Here is a 24,775-nt window from a genome sequence, read left to right as displayed (position 1 = left end):
GTATTTAAAAAAAATGAGTTAGTAAGCTCTTTGGTTGATTCAAATTTCGTTGAGATATTTTACCTTTGATGTTTGATGCAGCAGATACCGAGGGCTTCCCGACCGAAATAAAGAAAGGATACAAATATAAAAAAAAAAGTAAATACAATAGGTGCGTCTGTAAAAACCCCCTAAAAACCCTGTGGGAAAAAAAAGGAGGAAAAGACTGCAAGAAGACTATTCACTAAAATACAAAATACATACTACAACTACAAAATAAAATGGTCGGGAAGAAATATCGAAGGCGATACCACGGGCAGCAATCCATATGAGAGGAACCTGGGGAGGACGCGTCAGCGTTTCCCAATGAAAAAGAGAGTCACACCACCGACGATGCCTTTGACGACAAAAACCGGTTTGGCCACATTTGAGCGCGAACAAAGTAGAAAGATTTGGAGGGATGGATGACTTGCCAAGCGAAAAGAAAACCGGAGAGAAAACCAAAAGCTAAAGAAGGGGTAGAGAAAAAAGAACGTGAGTTTTTTCTTGTCGAAAAACGAATAGTCACATCACACAAAAGGTACCTTTTTGATAATACTCGACTTGACCGGTTACAGATAGACGCCGGATACACCATAGTCTGGATGATGGATGATGGATGTGGATGCGGGTGAGGATGCAATGATAGTGAGGGCTTTTCAGGTAAACGGGAAGAGGGAGAAAACCAAAGGAAAAAGAAAAAATTGAAGACAAAATGAATGAGTTCCCATGGATGAAACAATAGTCACTCTGCCAATGCAAGAATGATGATCAGGTCAACCACATGGGCCAAAAAGTGGAACATTTGCGGTTGGTTTACCTTTAAATCAAACATTGTGCCGAAAGAAAATATGTATACGGACCACACGTAAGCTTCTTCTTCGATGCGGAAAAGAAAATTGCTTGCAGAAACAGTTAAGCGGCGGAATATTTTTGGGGCGGTGGTGTCAGCTTGAGCAGGGCCAAGATATTGATGTGGTCAGAAGTGCCGGTAATTTCGAGCTGGAGGCCAGATATCGATAGTTTTCCCGAGTAAAAATAAAAGAAAATAAAACTTGCGTCAGTAAAAATCTCACAAAAAACCCTGTGGCGAAAAAAAGAGGGAAGACTGCGAAAAGAATACTTACATGAAAGACGATATCAAGAGTAGGAATCCAAATGAGGGCAACATGAGGAGGACGCGTCAGCGTTTCCCGATGAGAAAGAGAGCCACACGACCGAAGATGTCCTTTGACGACAAAAACCGGATTGGCCACAATCTGGTGCCCGAACAAAGTAGAAAGGTTTTGGAGGGATGGATGGCTTGAATGGCTTGCCAGGCAAAAGAAAACCGGAGAGAAAACCAAAAGCTAAAGACAGAATAGAGAAAAAGGACAGGTAAATTTTTTCTTGTCGAAAAACGGATAGTCGTATCACACAAAAGGTACCTTTTTTCATAATAATCGAATCGACCGGATCAGATACACGCCATAGTCTGGATGATGGATGATGGATGCAATGATAGTGAGGGATTTCCAGGCAAACAGAAGAGATGCAAAACTAAAGAAGAAGAAAAAATTCGGACAAAAATATGTGATTTTCCATGGATGAAACAATAGTCACCTCACTGATGCATGAATGATGAGCTACACAGATCGAAGCATATCTGCTCCATGTATCATTCGATTACTGAAGAGAATGAAAGGGCATATACAGTATAACTGACAGATAACCCAAATTAAATGATGCTACAAAACACCAGATCGTCGTATCGTCAATCACCTTTCTTCAAAAAAGAGCTCCACTCACATTTTATGTGAACGGCGACGATGCTCTGTTTGACCACAACTGGTGCAAACGGCATCTTGCTGCTGATTGTTTCGCCTATTATCGTGAAAGTGGGCAGCGAGGCATGGTTGAAAGATGAAAAAAAGGTTTAACAGGTCTTGATAACTTAGTGTAGATCATGTGATTTACAAAATCGCTAATTTTTCAAAGATTTTAATTATATAGAAGATAGATAGACTAGTTGCGCGGATTATCACTCTGACTGTAGACCGTCACTTTTTTTTTTTTCGCTCTCACATTCTCATTCTTCGGCAACAGTGTCTATAGGATAGGACCTGAGTATTTGCTCTTTTCCGAGCTTCCTTTCCTTTTAGATACGAAAAATGTCCGATCTTAGTGAATGGGAACAGTTGGATGATTTGGTGCAAGTGTCTTACACGGTCAGCGAATCATACATTGTGTATTCCCAATTTGTGAAAGTGAGCATGGCCTGGCGTCTGTACGTGTTGAGTGCCTCGGATGTGTATGAGACAGAATATCAAGGCGAAAATGCATTGGCCGAAGTAAGGCGAGGAACATCGGCTTTTTTTTTTACTGCTGCAGCCCATTTAATTCATTCGTCCTTCAGGTAACGAAAACCGCCCCATTCACTTTTGTACGATGGTTTAAAGATAGTTTTGCAAAAGGCTACATCTATATCACGAACGAAAATCATCGAGAGTGTGTGGTATGGGAGAATAAAGCATGCTCAGCCTGACAATGGGCTGACACTTCAAGCATAGCTTCGAGTGGGCGAAGGACAGCGCAATGCTGTCTCCATGACAATGTCACCAGCCGAAAAACCGCGTAACCTGACTTTTGATTTACTGGTCAAGGTAAGGTTCTCAGTTTGATGTTGTTTTTACGGCCGACCACGGCTGCGACCATGACTCGTAAACCGATCATCTGATCCATTCATGTTGATGGTTACAGCTTGTCACTCACGTGCAAAAAGACGGCTGTCATATTGAGACGCATCAAAAACCGACCAAAAAAGAGGGAGATCATGCTTCTCAACTTGCAGATTTACAGGTGGAAATACAATGTTTTTCAATGATCAACTAGCTATCAGATGATGTGCTTATCAAGCCGTATTTTACAGCGGGAAAATGAACGACTCCGTGCGCAATGGGCAACGCAAGGTAACAATCCAACGGTGACTCTGAAAACGAAAAGGGATATCAATTTTTATTGGATGCAACATCGGTTAGTGCAAGAAGCGAGTCAATCTGCATCTAACCCTCGGGCGGTGCACCCTTCTGCTCCTCTGAAAGCAATGCGGTCAAGGCCTAAAGGCATGAGTCTGGTGAACCCGCGTGTCAAACGGTAAGCATAATAGTATCGCTTTTCTTAATGTTTTAACTTTTTTTTTCTTCTTCTTCTTCTGATTTATTGTGCCGTCTGCAAATAGAGTCAAGGCACCTCAGCAAGTATTTATCGATTTACAAGGGTAAGATAATGGGATAATAATAGATAATTATCGATGCAATACATAGTAAAAACGGTCAATGAAATTGACGCCTTGAAAAATAGGGAGGGTAAAAACACATCCGCTAGTACTTCAGAATGATATAGATTGCATGAATCACACCTTTTGGATGGATAAAAAGAAACGATAAACTTGTTAAACAATCATCAATTGTACCCATAATCCAAAGGATCATGTCTTACCAGGAATCCAACCCAATATCGTGAGGGCAATGTTAATGCAAATATCAGTCGTACAGCCTTGAATAAGCAGGTTTTAGCCAATCGATGAACATCCAACATCAATTGAAGTTTTGATCTTTACCTCGTTCGAAAAAGACGCCCAGAGGTGGAAGAATGACAGCTATTTTGTAAAAGGACTGATTTTAATTTGGTTGTTCTCCTGGTTTCATTATGCCATAGAAAGACGTACCAAAGATAAGCTTGAAAATGTCAGAAAATGTCAAGGCCATGGCTAATAACTAGTATTCTGATGCGAGAAAAAAGAGACAAAGAGTTGAAAGGAGCAAGAAAAAGAGAGAAAAGAAAAGGAGCCCGCCAAAGAAACTAAAATTTTAAAAGAGGTTACTTACCTGATCACATCGAGAAAGATGGTTTCATCCACAGATGCCGTCATTATGCTTGGCATTTTGTTTTTTATATGATTTTTTTTCTAAACAATAACTCATGATGACCTTTTTTCTTTTTTTTTTTCTGATGATAGTGACACTTGCTCTCAGGTTTGCTCTTAAACTTGCATGGTCGGGTGAGCGGAACAAAGCATGATAGGAAAACCACCTACTTAGTGTGTCACATACGTTGCTTGCTGCCACCGCAACCTCGAATTTCCAAAGCTTATCGTCGTCTTTCGCCTTGGTGAAAAACGATTCTAGTCTTAAGAACGTTTCTACTTGGGAAGAGCTGAACGGCGCTTCTTAAGTTGGTTGCAAAAGAAAAAAGTCCAATTTTATAATCCCAGTTCCGCTGTGATGTGGGTTCCCAAGATTAAGATCACCATGCCATTTTGAATGCCAAGGCCTGGGAACCCTGCCGAACTGCAAGGTGAATTACCGTTCTTCTCAATAAACATATAAAACTTCCATATCAAGTCAGCGCCGAAATCTCAAGTTGTGAAAACCTTTGCCGTGCGGTTGATGGAGCGTACAAAGTATGCTTGGCAGAGACTCAGCCCAAGGACACAGCCTGTCAACCGGCTGAGTGAAACGCAACATATGGGTAGTTTTCGTCATGTGATGTTGTGTCTATACTTATTTCTTTCTTGGGAATATGGGTCTATTTAAACATCAAACCCAACTCCCCCATCCCCCGCCTCCTGTGAAACGTAATTGTATCTTGGACGCCAGTGAGAGTGTGTTTGTGTGGTTATTTTCCAAGGGGTATCGTGGCTCTTGATATTGTCTCTGTGCAAACAATTCTGGAAACGTCGTATCATTTCTCGCAAGAGTCAGAGCTGTTACTCATCATACAATGGGAGCATGTTATGGTGTTTGGTTAAATATGGAACCAAGATTGATGGCTGCACTGCTAAATCACGCAAAAAAAAAAAAAAACCAGATAATATCACAACTGAACGACCAACTCCTTATTTTTCACCCGCTGATGGTTTGAAAATATAATAAATTCGAGTCAACAACGACACTTGCGCTTCATATGTCGCGTTACTGCTACAAAAAAAAAGACCAAACATAAGCAGCATGCATCCGCCAAACAAACGCCATATTTGCGTATCTTCATCCCACTATGACCGAGCCACAAGCTGCTATGAGTTTCAACGCCAAAGTGGAATGCAAAAGCTTTGGACAGTTCCACGTGAATCCATGGGCGGAAAGCAAGTGCGGAGTTGCAGTTCATTTTACATCTTTTGTTTTCGCGTTCTGTCAGTCGACCCATGGACGGATCCTGATGGGAGGACCTTCCGAGACAAGGGACCGCGGACGGTTCAGTATATTGGCGGATATTGGCGGGTGTTGAGTAGCTTGTGTGATTTTCGCTTTGTAAGCTTAGTTCTTAGAACCGTCTTTACAAATTGACAATACCGGCCCGATGATCTGAAACCCAAAAAGATATTTTCGCGTTCTGGCGTGACGCTGAAACCGATAGGCACAGATATTAATAGTTATCGCCGACAACTTTTTTTTCTTCAGCCAATCCAAACTTCCAACACTGAACGGTGCCTGTAAAATCCCAACTCGCACTAAGCTGGTTATATCCATTCCATGCAGCCAGCACGAGTTTAGCCGTGTCGCTTTTCCCGGTAACTGAATTTCGAACTGACAGAAAATTCGAATCATTCTGATCCAGCTTATCGCGTCAAACCCTTCTTTTTCAACCAATGATCAAACTCATTATCGTCACCGCGGACGTTCAATCCGTCTTTAATCCATATTGTTTTAGTAACCATCCATTCTGCAATGGTTGGTTACATGCATGTACAGATAGTGAGGAATCTTCTGTCACCAGAAAAAAAAAATCGCGCATTAAAAAATAGCGGATTGAACCATGGATAAAGTGCCTTGCACGAGGTATATACTAGGATTATCATGGTAGTCTTGCATGCATGCTTCTTCCCATGCGGCGCGTCTTATTCTGGCTTTGCTGTTCATCATTACGTAAACCCCATGCTTCAGTCATTGATCGATGGCTAGCGCATGGCTATTAACAGTTAGTCATCGGTGAATTTATTGAATCGCGATGATAATCTTTTTATTTTTATTTTTGGTCCATTCCCAGACAATAGGTCGCCATGGGTGCATGTGCCGACGGCGGATATTAGGCACAGGGCGTACATCGACCAAGAGCGGAAATACAATAATAACCACTTTTCTTAAACATCTTTTTGAATCTGAGTCGGCATAATTTGCACCACGTCGATGCTCATGATGATGCGTTCCAAAAAAAGGGTTTTGTTGTTCCGTGTTTTTCCTTGATCAATCACTTGGGTCTTTTTTTTTTTCTTCCAAGGAGAATCAGAAGTAAAGGGGAAAGAAGGGTATGAATTGAAAGTTTGGACATCTTCGCCACTGGATTATGCAACATTTACATCCATTGCACTTTATTTTGCCAGAGAATCACATCCAGGATCGTCGTTGTGCAGTGAGTAACTGTGAGCCAACAAGATAATTATATTTTTTTCTTTTTCGCTTTTCCCGGGTAAATGTCACGTCCAGAAATGTCAATAATATCTTTTTTTCGCCCATTTTTCTTTACTATGCTTTTTTTGGACAGTTAGTCTGTGTAATTGTCTAAAAAAAAGTCCTTTCCAAGACAATTGTTGGCATGAACAGTTGCCATGAATAGTAAAAGTGTTCTCACTTTCTGCGGCAGAAATGTTTTTATTCTTATCCTGTTCCCATCGGCAGCTCTCACGGTCCTTATGCTTTTCAGTCGAATTTAGTACACATGGTACCACTTTATTTGTTCAGGTTTTACATTGAATATTAGCAGGGTAAACTATAAGCAAAGAAGAAGTAAGAAAAAAAAAAACACCACCTCCTTGTTGCCTCCTGCAGTTGTGAACTCATCGGAAACGCCAGTGCAAAGAGGCTGGTTGAAACCTCAGCCGGGCGGACTTTGAATGGCTAAAAAAGCTGCGCCCTAACAAGCCTTAGAGACAGAAATAACCAAAATAAAAAAAAAAAATCGCCCAGGTGACACAAGCCGCGACCAAAGCCTGGAGACGGAATTTGAAGTGAATATTGATCCAATGGGCACCTGCAGGACGTGTGTGTGTGTATGTGTGTGCGTACACCTGGTAAAATGCAATTGCCGCGCAACTCTCATATATGGTAATGCAGTGAAATAAGCCTTGTCAAAAAACGAGGATGGCTACCTTTTTGTCAAACTCCTTCGGTCAGTCATGTTTGAATTCCATCGCTCTTTGCTTCCAAGTTTTTTAGTTTTAGTTTTTTCTTTATTATTTGTCATGACAACAAGGGGGCAAGATGAGAAACGAACCGAAAGGGGAAACTGACAAGAAGAAGGAGGTCCAAGAATCAACTTTGTCAGCGAAATAAAAATAAAACAGAAACAGCCGTGAACCTTTTTTTTTTTTTTTTTTTTTTCTTGTTCCGTCATGCTGAGCTTTCCTAGTTTAAATGAATCAAGAGATTCGTCGGTTGAAATACCAAAAAGTAGAAAGAAAAAAGTGGCACAAACACGTTGAATGACAATTGTCAACCGAACAAAAAGACCATTTTCGGTTGACAGAATCGGCGTGGCCACTAAAGGATAATGGCTATAGTTGGATAAAATAGAATTAGGTATCCGAAAAGGTGATGATCAGGACTAAATAGTAGTGCGTCTGCTGTGGAACAGCGGTCCGAGAAAAATGAGACACATTGAAGTAGGTCGGCTCAGTTGTTCATAATTATTTCTGTGTCACTCCTAGCAAAAAATAAACACAGTTTTCCGCGTCCACGCGCATTTTGCGGTCCAAATCATGGCTCGTCTTATAAAGTTATTTAAACGACCTCATCCCGCCGCTCTTTTCCCTCTTCTTCTTCTTGTTCCTCATTCTCTCACCCGTGACTGGATATCTACGTCTTGTCTCCTTCCTCCCCCCGTTTTCCCTCTTATAATTTTTTTTATATCGCTATTTAGTTTGGATTTGATCCTTTTCCTTTCTACTATAATTCGTCTAATCCTAAATTTCGGTGCTTAATCTATCCTATTATCATGTTGCCCAGATTGTTTATTCTCGCCGCCCTTGCCCTTAGCGCCACAGCTCAGAAACCTCCCGCCGCATCCGCTTCTCCAACACCTTCTGCTGGTGGCTTCCAATTCAAAGAACAGTATCCTAATCCAGGATCGGTGCCTACTCCTAAGCCTGAATGGATGGACTTATTGAAGAGTGCCAACATTTCCAACGCACCAGTATTGAAGGGTGGTTCTGATGGTAAAAATCTTCCCAGCCTTTTGCTTTTTTATCCATCCTATGGATAGTTTAATTAACATCATGCCATTCATTTCACGAAATAGGACCCAAGCAATCTGGTGACAGCGATCCCTACTGTGATTGGACCTTCACAGGCTGCACTCGTCCCGACGACATCGTTGCTTGTCCCAAGGGTGATTGGGGTATCACTTACGATGATGGCCCAACTGAATTCAGCCCCAAGTTGTATGATTTCCTTGACAAAAGCAATCAAAAGGCAACTCTGTTCATGATTGGCGGTCAAGTCGTCCGCTATCCTGACTTGACCATGCGCGCTTACAAGGCCGGTCATGAATTGGCCATGCATACCTGGTCTCATTCCTACCTGACAACCCAAACCAATGAACAAATCGTTGCTGAACTCAAGTGGACCGAACAAGCCATCAAAGAAGTGACAGGTGTCTCCCCTCGATTTTATCGTCCGGTATGTTGATCGACCATTGCATGTTCTTTTTTTTTCTCGCTTTTTTTTTTCCATCCTACCTCATCCCTCTAAAAAAGTCCCTTTTCTCGTCATTCCTCTTTCCTCCCAACTCCTGGTTTCTGCGAGAATCACATCACCCTTGCTCATCAACTTCTTTTTTTTTTTTTTTTTTTCTTGTAGCCTTATGGTGACATTGATGACCGCGTCCGCGACATTGCTAAAGCTTTGGGCTTCACCGGTAAGTGATTCTTTATGTTTATTTTCCACACCATTGTGCATTGTTTACTCATCAAATCATTCTTTTAATTTTATTTTTCTTGCAGCTGTTATTTGGAATCATGATACTGATGACTGGAAGGTAAATAGTTCATCCCAACTTTTTTTTTTTTTTTTTTTTACGCGCGAAACCAAAAGGTCCAGATTCTAAAGTACGAATTATACTATTTTTAGGTGGATGAAGATCCCAGTTTCAAGGAAACCTGGATTGATGGCAATGTGACCGAATGGGCCGCCGAAGCTTCCACTGCTACCGAAGGCGGTATTTCCTTGGAACATGACTTGTATCAGAAGACCGTCGATGCTGCCATTCGTGTTCTTCCCGTCCTTCAAAAAGCTTACAACGTCAAGACTGTGGGTGCCTGTATGAAGCAACCTTCTTATAAGGAAGGCAATGCCACTGTTCCCACCAACGCTACCAGCAGTACCGCCGCTTCCTCTTCCGCTGCTGCCACCTCTTCTTCCTCCCTTTCATCTTCCTCTTCTAGTGAACTTTCCCCTGCCGGTTCCAATGTTTCCCAAACAAAGGGACAAGAGGCACAAGAAAAGGAAGGGAGTGCTGCAGCTCAAGTTGCAGTTTCCTCTCTCGGTGTGATGCTGGTGGTCGCTGCATCCTACGTGTTGGCTTAAAAAAAATGTAGTTTTGCTTCATCCATTTCCCCTCCCCTGTTGACGTTTCCTCTTCATCCTTTTGCACTTCTTTTTTTTCTTTTTGTTATTTTTATGTCTTGTATTAGGTAACTCTTTACATGCTCCCATGTATAGTCATTAGATCGCTCACGCTTTTTCACAAATAACGTGCTGCTGCAGCGGCTAAAAACACCAGTCGGTGAGCAGTTTAATTGATTTTTATTTTTTGTACAGTTTTCTTTGGCCTTTTGTTATGTTGGTTTTGTATTGTTTGTCTGGTCGTTCGATTTGCCTCTTTTAAACATAATCCAAAAGCGAGCAAAACCATGCGACTTTCTATATATGTCTAGCGTGACCCACTCCATATGAAGATCGTCTTGATCAGCAAAAGAAAACAAAAAACAAAACATTGACAATCATTTCTTGCCTTTTACGGTGACATGGTATTGATAAACATTACGGACTGCTACTGACACTAAAAAAAAAGGCCAATGGCCTACGCCGCGCTGGCTTTCGGCGTATAAACATTCAAAAATAGCGACATGAGCCACCGCGGCGGAAGACTACGCACATCGGTCATCGGCGGGAGTCACCCCTTACTCTCGGAAGAAAAAAAATTCCTATAGACACTATTTTGTTTCTCGCTCATGGGATGCAGCAAATTGAGTCATGGCAACAAAAAAATAAGTGCCATAACTACCCTGTGGACAAACAACCCATTTTCTTTATAGCATCAAAGCATTCTCGTTGAACTAATTGTTTGATTATCCATGGGAACAGTCTGCCGTATTATCGCTATGCCACAGGTTTCGCAATGGTTGGTGTTTCCATGTCGTCGTAGGCAAAGACTGACATGAAAGAAATAGACTAAAAGCAATGTAGTCCATTTAGCAAAGCTGCTGAAACTGCATGTTTGCATTCGTCAATGTTTTGTCTTCTGAAAGCGGATGACAATCTTTTGTGGATCCGTGATCTGGAGATCTATATGAACGACACCATGATGATGATCACGTTCCCTCACGATGCTATGTGTGCACCAATGACAGCGTCTGAATACTAACCATGAGCAGCGCATTATGCACACACAGCCTATGCAATCAACGCATCGATTTCTATGCCCAAGGCCAGGATTGCAACTTTAAAAAACCAATATCGGCAACCGAATCGTTGAGGACTTGCGCAGTTTTTACACCGCAAAGCTAATCACTTTTGGTCAAATTGCACAGCTCAGTCGTGTAGATCAGTTGTCACGATAAAAAACAATGTTCTTCGGATGAAAGCCACTACATTACCTGCCTTTTCCTTTTCATTCGGCAATACCAATATGTTAACAGTTTCCTGGAGTGCCATATACACGACTTTTCTTAAACCTCACTTGAAAACGGCTACTGAAAATAAAACTGCCAGTGATTGCTAACTTTCTGTTAGTATCGTAAGCAGACCTCAAGCGCATTTTTTAAAGAGGTTACAGCAATGTACTGTACACGGTGCATGCACCAAAAATTTTCTATTGTTAGATCCTCACAAATTATTTGTAAAATGATGCCGTATATGCGCTCTGATAAAACTGTAGCGAGGAGAAAAAAGCGAAATCGTTGTTGCTACAAAAAATATTCCCCAGCATACATGATTAACACACGATCGGTTTTGTTGACGAATCCGAGGTGTTGTCATGTTGTGTAGCCTGATTGTGGTGTAAAGGGTAAAAAAAAGATGGAATAATACAAACTCAAGGCGAGACTTAACAAATGCTGGAATTTTCACCATTTAATGGCATGCCCCGTTGAACGGCTACTTGTACTCAACGCAGAACAGGTTGAGTGTGTGGTGTAAACGCCAGTGCCAATGTGAACCTTTCTCATATGAGCCTTCACCCAGTTAGCAATAGTACATTAGTCGGACGTATGGATCTGACCTTCTCTTCTATATCTATCAGCGAGAAATCATCAAGAACCAGCAACAGCAATATCCAAGAACATTTTGACCACACAAGTGAAACAAAAGGCCGCTACAAACGTTATAAAGGCTAGATGGCGGCTTACAAGAATCGGAAGATCATACAAAGGGAAAAAAAAAGGTTGGTTAAAAAAGTAGATGATATATTATGAAACTCCAACTCGTATGCAAATGATGCTCTATTTCCTTAGCGACTCCTCTATAATGAAACAACAAGTAAGAACTTGTCTATGCTTTTTTGACGACAACGACAATTAAGCCGAGAAATCTACACGAGGAAAAAACCAACAAGTCAAAAAGACACATCCATGGGTGTCTGACCTAGTTACGGTAACTTACCTGGGAAACATTCCTTCATGGTCTTGTTGTGCTTATTCTCAGCGTGCTCAGTCAAACTAAAGATCATCAAAGACGTTTTTAAACTTTTCGTCGCCCATTGAAAAAAAAAATAGGCAGGGCCTGAATTCTCTACTTACGCCTTCTCACGACTGGTGCAGAGGAAAGTCTGACGGCACTGCATGCAAATGATGTTCTTGGCAGCAGCATTCTAAGAGGTTCACGCCTGTTAGAACACATGGACATTCTCACTTGACAATTGGCACTTTACTCGTTTCGGAAACCCCTTTTGAGAGTTTCGTCACTTACCACTTTCAGTTGAGATTTAGCATCTGACTTTTGATTCTTTGCGTTGCGTTCACGCTTTTGCTGAGCTTTGGCACCCTACACACTCCTTATAAGTTTCTTACTGCTGACCTTTCCATCTTCAATTGTAACTTACGTTTCCCATGACGAATTCAATTAGATTCCAGGACAAAAAAAAAGTAGAGGGAATTTTTTTTCTGAGCGAATTTTTTTTTTTATTTTTTTTTTTTTCTGTTATTTTTTTTTTTCTACACTGAAGGAGGGCGACCAACCAATTTTCGTCGTCCTTTCCGAGCCATTTACCTCTTTTGGGAGGTAAAGAAGTGGCCCCATGGAAACGAATCACGATGAACATGAGATTCATGAACCAAAGCGTTTTTTAACCATGACGCATAAATATATTCACTTGCTACTTATTTAGTGCCAATAGAAAATGGCTCCGAACGGCCCGTTCATGCTTGCAGAAAGTGCTATGATACGCTCAGTTGGTGGATTTCCAAAAATGGCAGAAAGAAAAAAAAAAAGGAAAAGTGTGTTATTCAATAGGTTGCTGCTGAATGGCTTAATCACGCGACCAGGGTTTTCTGGTCTCAGATATTGACCAAATTTTTGGGAAAGCCTGTCAATTCGCGCTTCCAAAATCTTTCTTCTTTTACTAATTGCCAATTCCCTCGCTTGTATATTTCGTTTATTCGTATATATAAACCATGAATCCCTCAAAGCAACCCGATGAAGCCGTGCCACATTCAGAGACTGACCGAAAAGATGATATACTGCCGGCCCATATTCCAGTTGACATGGCTATAGCGCCCGACCAGCAACCATACCATACACATGTTATCCACAGCCCTACCTGTGAGCCTCCGGAAGAGGACAGCAGCCCTCGATTAGCTCAACATACGCTTTCTCCCGAAAAGCTCGGTGTCACGGGCTACGTCAAAGATGTGGTCGGCTTTGTCAAAGATGCCGTCTATGACGCCCGCGACCAGAAGCACCGTAAAAGCGGCCAACAAGGGCAAGCGTCCGAACAACCTCATTTCATTCCTGCAGGTGCAGCCGAACCGGCAGTGCTGGCCCCGGCGCAAGCCCCCCGAGAAAGCTCACCGTTGGTTGATACTGTCATTGGTCTTTTCCCGCATTTAGGTGATGACAAAGCAGCCGCATGCACCCACGCTGAACAATTACGCAACGATATGATGCAAACTCACGCTGTGCAAAATCCGAATGATCATCGATTATTGTAAGATCTTCCTTTTTATCCAGATAACAAAGTAATAAATAATGCAATGGGTTTGATGGTGATATGATTACTGCTGCATTTGTGTGACACCGTTTGTACGCATGACATCAGTCTGTGTTTTCCGAAAAGGGATATTTCTTACAAGAATCTGGCATGCATTCTTCGGTATATCAACTGATAAGAATTACTTAGCTGCGGTATTGAAACTGTTTCGGGATCGGGATGATGTGGCATGATGGAGAGTGTGAAATGGTTTATTTGCGTGCGTTGGTATGTGCGTGGTATGGTGTGCAGTAAACACATTAACAAGCCGTACACCCGCTGTGCAATGAATGCCGCCTGCCACCGGAGGCCGCCCTCTTACATTGAGCGACTTTCGTCAGACAAAAAGCCATACGCATACATGGCATAACCTGGGCGGGAACTCTTGACGGACTTTGGTATATTAATGACAACGTTATGGCATCCCTTACGTCGTGATTTGTTTCTGAATACGCGCAAAGCAGCACTGATTGACCCCCTCAGTTCCATCCCGCCCAGGCTATGATAGATCTAGAATGATGTGTGGGAATGTTGGGTATTTAAAAAAAATGAGTTAGTAAGCTCTTTGATTGATTCGAAGTCGTTAAGATATTTTACCTTTGTTATTCGATGCAGCAGATATGCAGAGCTTTCCGACCTAAAAAAAAGAAACGATACAAATATAAAAAAAAAGTAAAACAATAGGTGCGTCTGTAAAAAAACCCTTAAAAACCCTGTGGGAAAAAAAAGGAGGAAAAGACTGCAAGAAGGTCTATCGAAATACTACAAACTGCAAAAATAAAATGGTCGGGAAGAAATAGCGAAGACGATATCACAGGTGGCAATCCAAATAAGAGGAACCTGAGGAGGACGCGTAAGCACTTTCTGATGAAGAAGGAGAGTCACACCACCGACGATGCCCTTTGACGACAAAAACCGGATTGGCCACATTTGGTGCGCGAACAAAGTAGAAAGATTTGGAGGATGGATGGCTTGCTAGGCGAAAAGAAAACGGGAGAGAAAACCAAAAGCTAAAGAAAGGATAGAGAAAATGGACAGGTAAGTTTTTTTTGTAAGAATGGATAGTCACATCACACAAAACATACCTTTTTGATATTTCAATCGGCTTGACTGGTTACAGATACACGCGGGTAAACCATAGTCTGGATGATGGATGATGAATGCGAGGGGATGCAATGATAGTGAGACTTTATCCCAGTAAACAGAAGATAGAGGAGAAAATCAAAAGAAAAAAGAAAAAATACGAAGACAAAATATATGTGGATTTCCATGGATGAAACGATAGTCACCCCACTGATGCATGAATTCATAGATCGAGGCACGTCTGCTTATGTATTATTCGATTCATTGAAAATTGAAAGAGAATGAAAGGACATATACAGTATAAATGACAGTATAACTGACATAAAAAAACAACAAATCGAATAATGCTACAAAAGTTAGAACGCCAGTCATATCATCAACCACCTTTCTTCAAAAAGAGCTCTACTCACATTTTTATTTGGAAGACGACATGCTCTGTTTGACCACAACTGGCGCAAACGGCATCTTGCTGCTGATTGTTTCGCCTATTACCGTGGAAGTGGGCAGCGAGGCATGGTTGACAGATAAAGAAAAGTGCAAAAAGAATTAACAGGTCCTCATAACTTGGTGTAAATCATAATCGCTAATTTTCCAAAGATTAAATTGTTTAGATTTTTGGGCTATCGTTTCCGGCGTTCGTTGGAAATCTCTGTAGCCGCATCAGAAATAATTTTATGCTAGTTTATCTTGTCAGTCACGTATCCATGCCAATGTCTTGATGTAGGCAACTTACCAAGCTTTCATTTCGTCGCGCACACAGCTGGATATCATCCCATGGTAAGATTGAAGAATTGCCAATCTCTCTCGAAAGGGTAATCAACGTACCTTGACATCTTCCATTGATATGACACTCCGTTTGCCATGTCTACACCGAATGCACAATAAGCTGATTAATCTCGCTTTGAAGTTGAATAAAAGAATTTTACTTTGCAAATGCTTCGAGATCGGTTGCCATTGTTTCTAAGTGATTCGTCTCGTCTTGAGTCGCTTGATGCTGCATTTGATTTGTACACTCGGGTCCCTTACCCATTTGCTTAAATACAACGTCGGTTAAGGAAGCGACAAATTCAGGTGATACTGTTTTGCCCGCTGATGCAGCTATGTCACAATGATCAGTTCGCGGTTGCTCTGTCTTTAATTATGCATGACGACTCCTTGTTACCTTCTTGTCGCGTTATCTGATCTACATTTTCCCATACGGCATTGCGCAGGTTCTGCGAAATCGATTAAAACGAGAAAGTACACAAAAATGCTGGGGTAACATTTGTTGACCAACCTGGTAAAGTTGAATATCGTTTGAATCGTCCATGGGCCCTTCTTTTGGTTATAGAATTTTTGACGCAGGAAAAAATGTATTCCACTGAATCATGCCTGCAGTGCCGGGCACAGTTTTTTTCTACTTTCACAAGTCACAACGGATCCTGCAGACAAAGATATTTGGTTGCTGCTGAAACGACACACTCAATCCATGGTTGTACGTAAGCCTGAACCCTGAATAAGCAGCAAGCTTATCAATGGTGATAAAAAAAGAGGATATACGATTTTACTTGGAGGATAGAGCTTGGAATGAAGTGAACGAACTATTGGCCAATTTTTCTTGCCCAGTTCGGAGTATCTACCCTTCAAGGGTCATCCCAAAATTCACGGTTTCGCATGAAAAAAGGAAGGCAAAAATTGAAAGACCCCCTCCCACGTCAAGACGCCTTTTTTGGTTTTCCTTTTCCTTTTGCATTTTACTACAAACCTTACAACCTCGTTTTATCAACCCGATTGGCTTGTCACAATTCTTGTCGTTTTATACTGCATTCTATTTCCTGCAAAGAGGTTGTTCTTTTCTCCCTTCAATTCAGTGGATCAGCCAGCATGCCCATTCCTTCCAACGGCAGTTCCATATACTGCGATAACAAGGCTCCAGACAACCTACAAGCCTGTAAATCATTAGTACGAAAATATTCAAGGAAGCAACCTGATGTCGCCGATACAAAGAACAAACGTAGTAGAACCCTGCTGCATAATCAACCCCACGATAGTTCCGAAGACATTCATCCCATCGACTTGTCCCAGCAGCGTCTGCGAAATTCTCACCTGGGCGCCTTATACGCAGGATCTGTTTTCAAAGGCATTCAAAAGTGTGCGCAAATGACATATGAAGTTACAGTCGAAATTCAGGTAAGATGGACTTGAATTTCCTGGAACCCTCCTGTCCGAAATGGGCTCTAACGGATCCAACTCATGGGCCCGACCTGTTCCTAGCACGTTGATTTGAGCCAAAGTCGGCTATGTGGTTATCTCAATATCAAAGGCCTGACTTCGCAATTTCCTGAACTCACGGTAACAAGTGGGCAAGATAGGATTTATATGAAACATGCAATTTAACGTGTGCGTATGCGTGTTCTTGTGTATGTGTGTGTCAATAGACCTACTTTGAAGGCGAGATCATTGGTCCTCGCTATCCGTTTCTCACACGGAAATGGCAAGCGCAGCAATCCATTGATATGGCACATTGGGTAAGTCGACCTTTTGTCGGAACTCCATCTCATGTGCTTCCTTTTGTGTGGGTCATGATATGCCGAATGACTATGGTTACATGGATGGCTCGGTTGAACTTACGGCCTATCTTTTTCTTATTTTTCTTATCATCGGCTTTTTGTGCAGAAACGATTTCCTTCATTTCGACCGTATATTCCGCTGTTTAATCTCGATGGTTTTACTTACGACCCTACCGACAAGGATTTCGTCTATATGCGGTGGAAAGAGCAGTTTTTGATCCCAGACCATCGAGTGGATACAATTGAAGGCGCCAGTTTCGCCGGGTTTTACTACATCTGCTATCAGCGATCAACGAATCACATCAGTGGATTCTATTTCTTTCGATATCATACAGAATGGTAAGTCGACAGGGGCGGGTCCCCTGCTTTTTCGCGAATCCCGCAATCATCCTCTGTTTCGCCATTCAAACAGAGACCAAAGAAAAAGGAATGGGAGCAAGAGAGGTTCTCCAGTTTTTTTTTAACAAAATGGTTGGCATTTTCAGGTATCAAGAACTGACACTGGATCATGTGGAGCAGCGCTACTTTGGCAATTTTGAATTCCATTGACACAAACAGAATACGTCTTGCTGAATTCTTTTATACCCCTTCACCTACCATTATATCAAAAATACAGTATGTATGCTTCGCTGGTTTCCTTACGACTGCGTTTTTCGTTACGTGACAATTTGGTTCCCTCACTGTGATGAGCGACCAATGCATATCATCCCGTGCCGTTCTTATTTTCCGATTTCTCCTTTTCATACTTATCAAAGGTACTGTCGTGAATAGCCTTAAACGGTGTCCTTGCTGAGAGACAGAATCATGGGAGGTTCAATGGGTTCAGGTTACACGAAATGTCTGCACCATGTAGTGAGTGTTAAAAATAGGAACAAGAAACAGCATTTTAATGAAAAAGAAAAAATGCAGCATATCAAAATATAATACAAGGGTCTGGCATGATTGACAGGAATAAAGAAAAAAAAATAAACATAGAAAAGGTGGGCATATAAACAAAGAAGACGTTGGATGCATATGTAGATGGATTGCTTATCGTCTGCGAAGGTATCGTCGGGCAATTACATACGTGTAATTGTTGTAAGTGACCGTAAGTTGGGCGGTATTCACAAAGATGGCCTTGCCACCAAAAGATCGGCTCTTGATCCAGCTTGCACCATACTTGGTCCATAAACCTTCAATTTGTCTTTGCGATTCAGCGTCAAAAGCGACCCAGGAGGAACCTGCGGCGTAAACCCATTCGGCAGTGGCGGTCATAATGATATAAATAAAGCCAAGTGCTATTCTTTTTTACTGATAATGTTAATCCGTTAAAGAGAAAACAATACGGAATAATGAATGAATACAAGCGCCGAATCATCGAGAAGACTGCGGGGTATTTATAACCCAATGGTTCGGTAGTGCTCAGCTAGTTGAGGTGCTTGTAACGCGTCATGAAAAAAGATGTCATGGATGTGGCTTCAGTGAGGCGCGGTCATGAAAAAGTAAAAATAACAAGAGGCTGAAACTGATTTGATTGGCAGATGACTTGTGGCGCTGATCATGGACGTTGCTCGCAATAGAATAGGCTGACCATGGCCACATCTAGACCCACTGACGCCGTTGAAAAAGTATCTATTTCGGATGCACTATGAGTCAAGAGCTGTGCCATGGTGCAAAGCAATTGACGTGCTCAGGAACTGAGATTCCGTTACCTATAAATGGACTATCCGCAAACCTGCTGCGTACCTCGCAGCAATTCGTGTCACCGTAAGAATTGGCTGCGCGTTCGCTATGTCGATCAAATCACGTGCTCCATCTGGCCAAAACCCGACAAGCTCTGTCTTGCTTCCCCACACAAAGTGGCTTTTTCTCTGGAATTTCTTTTTTTCATCTTTTTACTGCCGTATTAAAGCCATGGCCGACTATGATGTGACGCAGTACCGCGATTCTGTGCGTGGATGGAACGAGGATCCCAAAAAGTACTTGAATCGTTACTACACGATCCACTATTACGTTGAAACCAAACAGACCCAAGAAAACAAGCCCAAAGTAGGCAATATCTACGTCCGTCAGTCGCCCAACAAGATTTGCGTTTTGGGATTTGCCCCTGATCATCCCATCTACAAGTACGACCCACTTACTAGCCGCATCACAGTTCGTCCATGCACCGATGTCTTGGGCAAAAAAGTCAAACCGTCGACGGTAGTGTGTGAAGTGGACATTGACGGGCATATATACCAATTGCAGGCTCGTATGGGCGGAGTGCTCAAAGATCTGAATCCGCGTCTCGTCAAGGAACCTCAGTTGTTATGGGAACATGGAATGGACGAAGGCTATGTGGCCATCATTCTTCCCCAATTTGAAGCAACCGAAAAGCAGTTGGCTCAATTTATCACCAGCGAGGCATATGACTCGCACCGAGCGCAATCTCAATCATGATTCCTTTATTTCACCTTTTTTTTTTCTATTTGATTATCTGCATTGCATTCATTCATCTTTTTCTTAACCAAGCCATTGCACACACAAGACCATATTCCTCCTGTAACCACCAAATAAAATAAAAACAACTCATCATGCTACTGTATCATTCCATTCTTTTTTTTTTTTTTTTTTCCCAAAGTCATCAAAGCATCGCCAAAAGCATAGTAATAGAAATATAGAAAAAATGCTTTTAATTACGTGAAAAAAAGGTTTGGTTTCTTATCTTTCAACGTCGTCTCTTTGTGTATACAATGTAATGCGTTTTCATTTACGTTTAAAATAATCTTTTTTTTTTCGGTTTGTATGTGTTCAAAATGATTTTCTTTTTTTTTACCAGAGAGGCACACCACCTTCGATGTCCTTGGGCTGGGTGGCTTGACCGATCAAAGCCGTGCTCAAGAAATCGTATTCTTCCTGGAAGTGCTTCTTCTTGTTACCCGTGGCCACGGATGCAGAAGGTGCACGACCGGCATATTTAGGTGTCTTGCCGGCATGGTGAGAGGTCTCAGACAAGGCAGTGGTCAAACGGGGTTGCACGTGTTGCCAGGCACCCATGTTCAAAGGTTCTTCCTGACACCAGATAATGTCGGCGTTAGGATACTTGTCAGCGTGTTCCTTGATCTGCTGGTAAGGGAAAGGGTTCAATTGTTCCACACGAGAAATGGCCACATCGGTCATCTTGTTCTGTTCACGGGCACGAAGGAGAGCATAGTACACTTGACCGGTACAGAAGATGTGCTTGGTGATCTTTTCAGGAGCTTCCAAGTGATCTGGGTGGGCATCAGGGAGATACAATTGGAAGTGACTATCACCAGTCATTTCCTCCAAAGAGGAACGCGCAAGAGGATGACGAAGCATAGACTTGGAGAAAGGCATGATCAACTAGAAATAGCACGAAGTGAGATGAGTAAAAAAGAAAAAGGAAGAGAAAAACCATCAAGCTAAAAATCCCGCCAGAAAAAAACGGTGATATACTTACAGGCTTTCTGAACTCACGGCAGATCTGGCGACGGAGGACGTGGAAGTACTGTGCGGGAGTGGAGGCATAGACGACTTGCATGTTGCAGTCTTGATGTTGGCGTTGAAGTTTCTCGGGCGAAGGGAAGACGTAAGGGTTGTCATCGCACATTTGGAGGTAACGTTCAATTCTGGCCGAAGAATGTTCGGGGCCTTGACCATCATAACCGTGGGGCAACGACATGACGAGACCACTGCGCTGGAGCCATTTCTGTTCACCGGCAGCCAAGAACTGATCGACAATACATTGAGCATTGTTGGCGAAATCACCGAACTGGGCTTCCCAGACCACCAAGGCATTGGGATCGACAAGAGAGTAACCCAATTCGAAACCGAGAACACCGAATTCGGAAAGGGAAGAGTTGGAAATCGACAACACACCCTGTTCAGAAGAGATGTGGTTCAAAAGGGTATGCTTGTGGTCCTTTTGCTGATCGTGGAGGACAGCGTGGCGTTGAGAAAAGGTACCACGTTCGACATCTTGACCCGAGACACGGACGTGCTTGCCTTCAAGCAAGAGCGAACCCCATGCCAAACCTTCGGCGGTGGCCCAATCAATATCCTTACCCTCTTTGAGGTTCTTCTCACGGTTCTGGAGAATTCTCTTCAAGTTACGGTGAAGGTTGAAGTTTTCGGGAGTAGTGGTAAGAGCCTTGCCAACCTGTTGGAGGGTTTCGGTGGAAACACCGGTAGGGAAGTGAGGAAGGATCTGTTCGGCCAATTCCTTGGGCGACTTGAAACCGGGCCAGGAGCTGGACAACCATTCACGGGAAGTGGGCTGGTAGTCCTTGCTCTTGGAGTAGCTTTCTTCGAGAATACCCCACACGCGCTTCTTGTTCGCCTCAATTTCCTCTTCAGAGAGCGAACCTTCGCTCTTGAGCTGTTCAGCGTACTTGAGAGCCACGGGCTTCTGCTTGGCAATAGCCTGGTACATCTTGGGCTGGGTGAAGCTAGGCTGATCGGTTTCGTTGTGACCGTGCTTACGGTAGCAAACAAGATCAATGACAACGTCACGATGGAAGGTCTGACGCCAGTCAGCTGCCAATTGCATGACATAAGTAACGGCTTCAGCATCATCACCGTTGACGTGGAACACGGGAGCGTTGATGGACTTGGCAATATCGGTACAGTAAGGAGTGGAACGACCGTAGCGGGGATCGGTGGTGAAACCAATCTGGTTGTTGACGACGATGTGGATGGTACCACCGGTGCTGTAGGCAGGCAAGTCATGGAAACCCATGGTTTCGTAGACAACACCTTGACCGGCAAAAGCGGCGTCACCGTGCATCAAGACGGACATGGAGTGGTTGCCCTTGTCATCGTTGCTGTAGAACTGAAGAGCGCGGGTCTTACCAAGCACAACGGGGTCAACGGCTTCCAAATGAGAAGGATTGGCAACCAAGGAAAGGTGGACACGCTTGCCCGAAGGGGTAGGACGAACGTAATTCATACCCAGATGGTATTTGACATCACCGGAACCTTCCTCAGAGGGTTGAAGGGAACCGCTGAATTCGCAAAAGATGGATTCATTGGGCTTGCGGACGACGTTGCTCAGAACGTTCAAACGACCACGATGGGGCATACCAATCACGATGGATTCCACGCCAAGGTCAACTGAACGGTCAATCTAAAGCGAGATAATACACACAAGAAAAAAAAAAAAGCCAAAAACAGTCAGTTTTGACAATTATAGTTTTCCTTTTTTGGGATTTTTCGAATACTTTACCAAAGCCTTCATACCGGGGATGAGAGTTTCACCACCCTCCAAACCGAAACGCTTCTCGGAAGGATACTTGGAAGCAATGAAACGTTCAAAACTGTCGGACCAGGTAAGACGATCGAAGATCATGCGCTTCTCATCCACGGAGTATTTGTAAGGCTGAGGGTTTTCAATGCGCTGACGAATCCAGTCACACTGAGCACGGTCGGGAATATGAATGTATTCAATACCGATGGAGCCACCTTCATGTTAAAAAAAATAAAAAATAAAGGCCAAACAACAACAATAAAAAGAGTGGGGAATACGATGAGTGTCATATGTCATTTTTAACACCACACCAGATTCCTTTTTTCCTTTTTCTGCCACCATTTTCTTCCATATTCACTGAATGATAATACTTACAGTAGATCTTCTTCAAGGCATCCATGATTTCACGCAAGGTCAAGGTCTTGTCAGTCTTACCGAGGGCAGGCAAGATACCGGGACCCAAAGTGAATTTGCGGTCCAAATCTCTTTCGGAGAAACCATAGTATTCGTAGTTAAGCTCGGGTGGGGCGGTACCGTTGAGGTCGGCGTGTTGGATACCGAGAGGATCCAAGTTGGCAATGTGGTGACCACGAACTTGGTAAGCGCGGACCAACAATTGGATCTTCATGTGATCAATGACTTCGGAAGAAGAAGCATTGGCGGCATTGGCCACAGTGGCACCAGGGAGATCGGGAAGACGAGCACTGCCCGAGGGAACAAGGGTGGGAGGAGGAGTGTAGGCTTGACCGGGAGCCACACCGTTGGCCATGTTCTTGAAGTAGATTTGCCACGACAGATGGACCGAAGAAGGTTCTCTCAACCAGGCCTCATACATCTCTTCAATGTAGTTGGCAGCATTACCTTGCAAAAACACATCGTTGGCTTCGGGAGCGGCCTTGGTGGCAGCGAAACGAGTTTTGCCGGTATGGAAAGAAGCCACAGATGCCGAACGGACGACTGAAGGTCTAACGGCCTGCTGAATATTTCGAGCAGAGAAAGAAAGGGGTCTGGCCGCACGCGAGAGCGCCGACAATCGATACATGGTTAAAGAAAAAAAAAAGAAAAAAGGTTAAAGGAAAGAGAAAAGGGGTGGGGTAAACAACCACGCGCAACAAAAAGCTCGGACAGGAAAAAACAAAGTCAGCTTGGCTTTTTCTTTGTCCAAACGGACAAGCGCCGCCGGGGGGAGCTTGTGACGTAGGACAAAAGAATTTCGCGGTCCGATTCTCTCCCCCGGTACATAATTGGCGCACGGCTATATTTTTGTCCCCGTGCCCTATTTCTGCCGATACTTTATTGTTCATTTTTAACACCTTCCCCTCCTAACCTCCATCATGTCCCCGCAACCATTCTTTTATACACATAGAGTAACTTGAATCAAAGCATATTAAGCTACTTTATATAAAAATTTTAATTTGTTAATCTAATTTTCCATTTCCATGGCAAACAAGCAATGGGGCTATCCCTAGGCTACGGGCCAATTACAATCTCCGACAATGTCAACGGAAAGGGAACGAGGGCGGCCGAACGTTTCTCTAATGTAATGGATAGAGATGCTGCTGCATTATGTTTCTGTATCCTCAGTTTGTTATTTATCGTTGCCACGGTAACAATAATCAGACAATCCACGTCAAACTGTGTATTCGGCAGATCGCAGGCAGAAAGAGGATGCATAAAACACTTGAATGGACTGAGTGACAGTAATTGGTTTCAGCGCTTGGAGCAACCCGCGATCCTCCAAACAAAAGAGTTTTTTTCGCTCTTTTGAGTGTCCAAAAGCCGCCAAAATGGCAAGGCACCTGTTACCTATCTTTTCTGTAAGAGCTAAGCAAAAGATCCGTTGTTTGTAAGAAGAAACAATCAGATAAACAAGGGAAGCTTTGCGATCGGCAGTGTAATGGCTGAGTATGACGTGAAACGCATTTGTTACATCGGACTCTCTTTCGTTTGAAATGGATACTACTTGTAAAAGGATGTTATGTTTTCTCAAATATCATGATCTGAATCATCAGGCAAAGCGTATCCGACATGTTCCGTCCTTTTTTATTGGACCTTCATCAGGTATCAATTGTCTGGATTGCATATGAAGCCGGGTGGGCCATAGGAAGGATCGGTTAATTAAACTCAGTAAATTTACAGCTTCGATTGCGAGACGCAACTACCCCACTTGTTGAACCCAGCAATTTTGACCAGTTGAAGCTTAGCAAAGACAGGCATCTCACTGCCGATTACGTTGACACACCCTTGTGACGCATATGGTAAAAATGAAGGACATAGTCTGCCCGTTATACTTGTCGTCACAGAACCTGCTCTTGACCGCTCCCCCTTTTTTTGTTCAGTTTTGTTCAGTGTGGACGTTGTGGGGTTTCCCTTCCATGGATCACTTGTCTTTCAAATTCCGAATCACCGAGAAATTTGCCTTTCACCGCTCGTCACATGTGCTTGACGGAAGAATTCCCGAGCA

The 24,775-nt window shown here is 43.0% G+C and overlaps 10 protein-coding genes across 10 annotated transcripts; 4 read left to right on the top strand and 6 right to left on the bottom strand.

Annotated features, from left to right (window-relative positions):
• Window positions 1–3,377: 3,377 nt before the first annotated feature.
• Window positions 3,378–3,764, bottom strand: BYT42DRAFT_499377 (uncharacterized protein; the record flags this gene model as incomplete). The annotated part of the gene is made up of 4 exons (XM_051564636.1): window positions 3,378–3,415; window positions 3,496–3,552; window positions 3,617–3,655; window positions 3,725–3,764. 4 exons carry the CDS (start codon window positions 3,762–3,764, stop codon window positions 3,378–3,380), a joined length of 174 nt encoding a protein of 57 aa, XP_051421855.1.
• A 3,960-nt stretch (window positions 3,765–7,724) lies between these two features.
• Window positions 7,725–9,986, top strand: BYT42DRAFT_576889 (uncharacterized protein). Its single transcript, XM_051569112.1, has 5 exons — window positions 7,725–8,206; window positions 8,290–8,669; window positions 8,850–8,907; window positions 8,993–9,027; window positions 9,120–9,986. Exons 1-5 carry the CDS (start codon window positions 7,987–7,989, stop codon window positions 9,573–9,575), a joined length of 1,149 nt encoding a protein of 382 aa, XP_051421854.1. The 5' UTR covers window positions 7,725–7,986; the 3' UTR covers window positions 9,576–9,986.
• A 1,647-nt stretch (window positions 9,987–11,633) lies between these two features.
• On the bottom strand, window positions 11,634–12,421 carry BYT42DRAFT_576884 (At2g23090 like protein). Its single transcript, XM_051569111.1, has 5 exons — window positions 12,310–12,421; window positions 12,177–12,251; window positions 12,008–12,078; window positions 11,871–11,926; window positions 11,634–11,799 (listed from the first exon to the last, which is right to left on the bottom strand). The coding sequence occupies exons 1-5, from the start codon at window positions 12,316–12,318 to the stop codon at window positions 11,786–11,788; spliced, it is 225 nt and encodes a 74-aa protein (XP_051421853.1). The 5' UTR covers window positions 12,319–12,421; the 3' UTR covers window positions 11,634–11,785.
• On the top strand, window positions 12,382–13,813 carry BYT42DRAFT_576883 (uncharacterized protein). Its single transcript, XM_051569110.1, has one exon. It carries the CDS (start codon window positions 12,881–12,883, stop codon window positions 13,415–13,417), a length of 537 nt encoding a protein of 178 aa, XP_051421852.1. The 5' UTR covers window positions 12,382–12,880; the 3' UTR covers window positions 13,418–13,813.
• A 142-nt stretch (window positions 13,814–13,955) lies between these two features.
• Window positions 13,956–14,607, bottom strand: BYT42DRAFT_576878 (uncharacterized protein). The gene is given in 3 exon segments (XM_051569109.1): window positions 13,956–14,465; window positions 14,525–14,538; window positions 14,541–14,607. The coding sequence occupies 2 exon segments, from the start codon at window positions 14,536–14,538 to the stop codon at window positions 14,267–14,269; spliced, it is 213 nt and encodes a 70-aa protein (XP_051421851.1). The 5' UTR covers window positions 14,541–14,607; the 3' UTR covers window positions 13,956–14,266.
• A 327-nt stretch (window positions 14,608–14,934) lies between these two features.
• Window positions 14,935–15,891, bottom strand: BYT42DRAFT_576870 (kinetochore component CENP-S-domain-containing protein). Its single transcript, XM_051569108.1, has 7 exons — window positions 15,815–15,891; window positions 15,701–15,752; window positions 15,565–15,636; window positions 15,465–15,498; window positions 15,364–15,403; window positions 15,272–15,298; window positions 14,935–15,215 (listed from the first exon to the last, which is right to left on the bottom strand). Exons 1-7 carry the CDS (start codon window positions 15,845–15,847, stop codon window positions 15,159–15,161), a joined length of 315 nt encoding a protein of 104 aa, XP_051421850.1. The 5' UTR covers window positions 15,848–15,891; the 3' UTR covers window positions 14,935–15,158.
• A 275-nt stretch (window positions 15,892–16,166) lies between these two features.
• Window positions 16,167–17,734, top strand: BYT42DRAFT_576865 (vacuolar import and degradation protein-domain-containing protein). Its single transcript, XM_051569107.1, has 5 exons — window positions 16,167–16,707; window positions 16,792–16,869; window positions 16,956–17,045; window positions 17,194–17,426; window positions 17,573–17,734. The coding sequence occupies exons 1-5, from the start codon at window positions 16,192–16,194 to the stop codon at window positions 17,634–17,636; spliced, it is 981 nt and encodes a 326-aa protein (XP_051421849.1). The 5' UTR covers window positions 16,167–16,191; the 3' UTR covers window positions 17,637–17,734.
• A 56-nt stretch (window positions 17,735–17,790) lies between these two features.
• On the bottom strand, window positions 17,791–18,341 carry BYT42DRAFT_615734 (uncharacterized protein; the record flags this gene model as incomplete). Its single annotated transcript, XM_051571992.1, has 2 exons — window positions 17,791–17,845; window positions 18,154–18,341. The coding sequence occupies 2 exons, from the start codon at window positions 18,339–18,341 to the stop codon at window positions 17,791–17,793; spliced, it is 243 nt and encodes an 80-aa protein (XP_051421848.1).
• Window positions 18,342–18,980: 639 nt separating this feature from the next.
• On the top strand, window positions 18,981–19,505 carry BYT42DRAFT_499188 (uncharacterized protein; the record flags this gene model as incomplete). Its single annotated transcript, XM_051564619.1, has 1 exon — window positions 18,981–19,505. The coding sequence occupies one exon, from the start codon at window positions 18,981–18,983 to the stop codon at window positions 19,503–19,505; it is 525 nt and encodes a 174-aa protein (XP_051421847.1).
• Window positions 19,506–19,680: 175 nt separating this feature from the next.
• On the bottom strand, window positions 19,681–23,493 carry BYT42DRAFT_576862 (oxoglutarate dehydrogenase, E1 component). The gene is made up of 4 exons (XM_051569106.1): window positions 22,687–23,493; window positions 22,291–22,526; window positions 20,527–22,191; window positions 19,681–20,429 (listed from the first exon to the last, which is right to left on the bottom strand). The coding sequence occupies exons 1-4, from the start codon at window positions 23,351–23,353 to the stop codon at window positions 19,878–19,880; spliced, it is 3,120 nt and encodes a 1,039-aa protein (XP_051421846.1). The 5' UTR covers window positions 23,354–23,493; the 3' UTR covers window positions 19,681–19,877.
• Window positions 23,494–24,775: the final 1,282 nt, after the last annotated feature.

The sequence above is a fragment of the Radiomyces spectabilis genome (genome assembly GCF_025331425.1).
Source record: "Radiomyces spectabilis strain NRRL 2753 chromosome Unknown BYT42scaffold_9, whole genome shotgun sequence".
Lineage (NCBI taxonomy): Eukaryota > Fungi > Mucoromycota > Mucoromycetes > Mucorales > Radiomycetaceae > Radiomyces > Radiomyces spectabilis.
The sequence above is the reverse complement of the archived record's forward strand: the minus strand, read 5'-3'. Positions and strand labels throughout refer to the sequence as shown.

Bases quoted from the DNA above. Each gene is read 5' to 3' on its own strand.
- BYT42DRAFT_576889 (XM_051569112.1), top strand. From the start codon at position 7,987: ATGTTGCCCAGATTGTTTATTCTCGCCGCCCTTGCCCTTAGCGCCACA. The intron at 8,207-8,289 runs GTAAAAATCTTC...TTCACGAAATAG, and splicing joins ATTGAAGGGTGGTTCTGATG to GACCCAAGCAATCTGGTGAC. The intron at 8,908-8,992 runs GTAAGTGATTCT...TTTTTCTTGCAG, and splicing joins TAAAGCTTTGGGCTTCACCG to CTGTTATTTGGAATCATGAT.
- BYT42DRAFT_576884 (XM_051569111.1), bottom strand. The intron at 12,079-12,176 runs GTAAGTGACGAA...TGAACCTCTTAG, and splicing joins CTAAATCTCAACTGAAAGTG to AATGCTGCTGCCAAGAACAT. The intron at 11,927-12,007 runs GTAAGTAGAGAA...GATGATCTTTAG, and splicing joins TGCACCAGTCGTGAGAAGGC to TTTGACTGAGCACGCTGAGA.
- BYT42DRAFT_576883 (XM_051569110.1), top strand. From the start codon at position 12,881: ATGAATCCCTCAAAGCAACCCGATGAAGCCGTGCCACATTCAGAGACT.
- BYT42DRAFT_576870 (XM_051569108.1), bottom strand. From the start codon at position 15,847: ATGGACGATTCAAACGATATTCAACTTTACCAG. The intron at 15,753-15,814 runs GTTGGTCAACAA...TCGATTTCGCAG, and splicing joins ACGATATTCAACTTTACCAG to AACCTGCGCAATGCCGTATG. The intron at 15,216-15,271 runs GTAAGTTGCCTA...AAGATAAACTAG, and splicing joins CGCGACGAAATGAAAGCTTG to CATAAAATTATTTCTGATGC.
- BYT42DRAFT_576865 (XM_051569107.1), top strand. From the start codon at position 16,192: ATGAAAAAAGGAAGGCAAAAATTGAAAGACCCCCTCCCACGTCAAGAC. The intron at 17,046-17,193 runs GTAAGTCGACCT...CTTTTTGTGCAG, and splicing joins CCATTGATATGGCACATTGG to AAACGATTTCCTTCATTTCG. The intron at 17,427-17,572 runs GTAAGTCGACAG...TGGCATTTTCAG, and splicing joins TTTCGATATCATACAGAATG to GTATCAAGAACTGACACTGG.
- BYT42DRAFT_576862 (XM_051569106.1), bottom strand. From the start codon at position 23,353: ATGTATCGATTGTCGGCGCTCTCGCGTGCGGCCAGACCCCTTTCTTTC. The intron at 22,527-22,686 runs GTAAGTATTATC...TTTAACATGAAG, and splicing joins TGCCTTGAAGAAGATCTACT to GTGGCTCCATCGGTATTGAA. The intron at 22,192-22,290 runs GTAAAGTATTCG...ATCTCGCTTTAG, and splicing joins TCCCCGGTATGAAGGCTTTG to ATTGACCGTTCAGTTGACCT.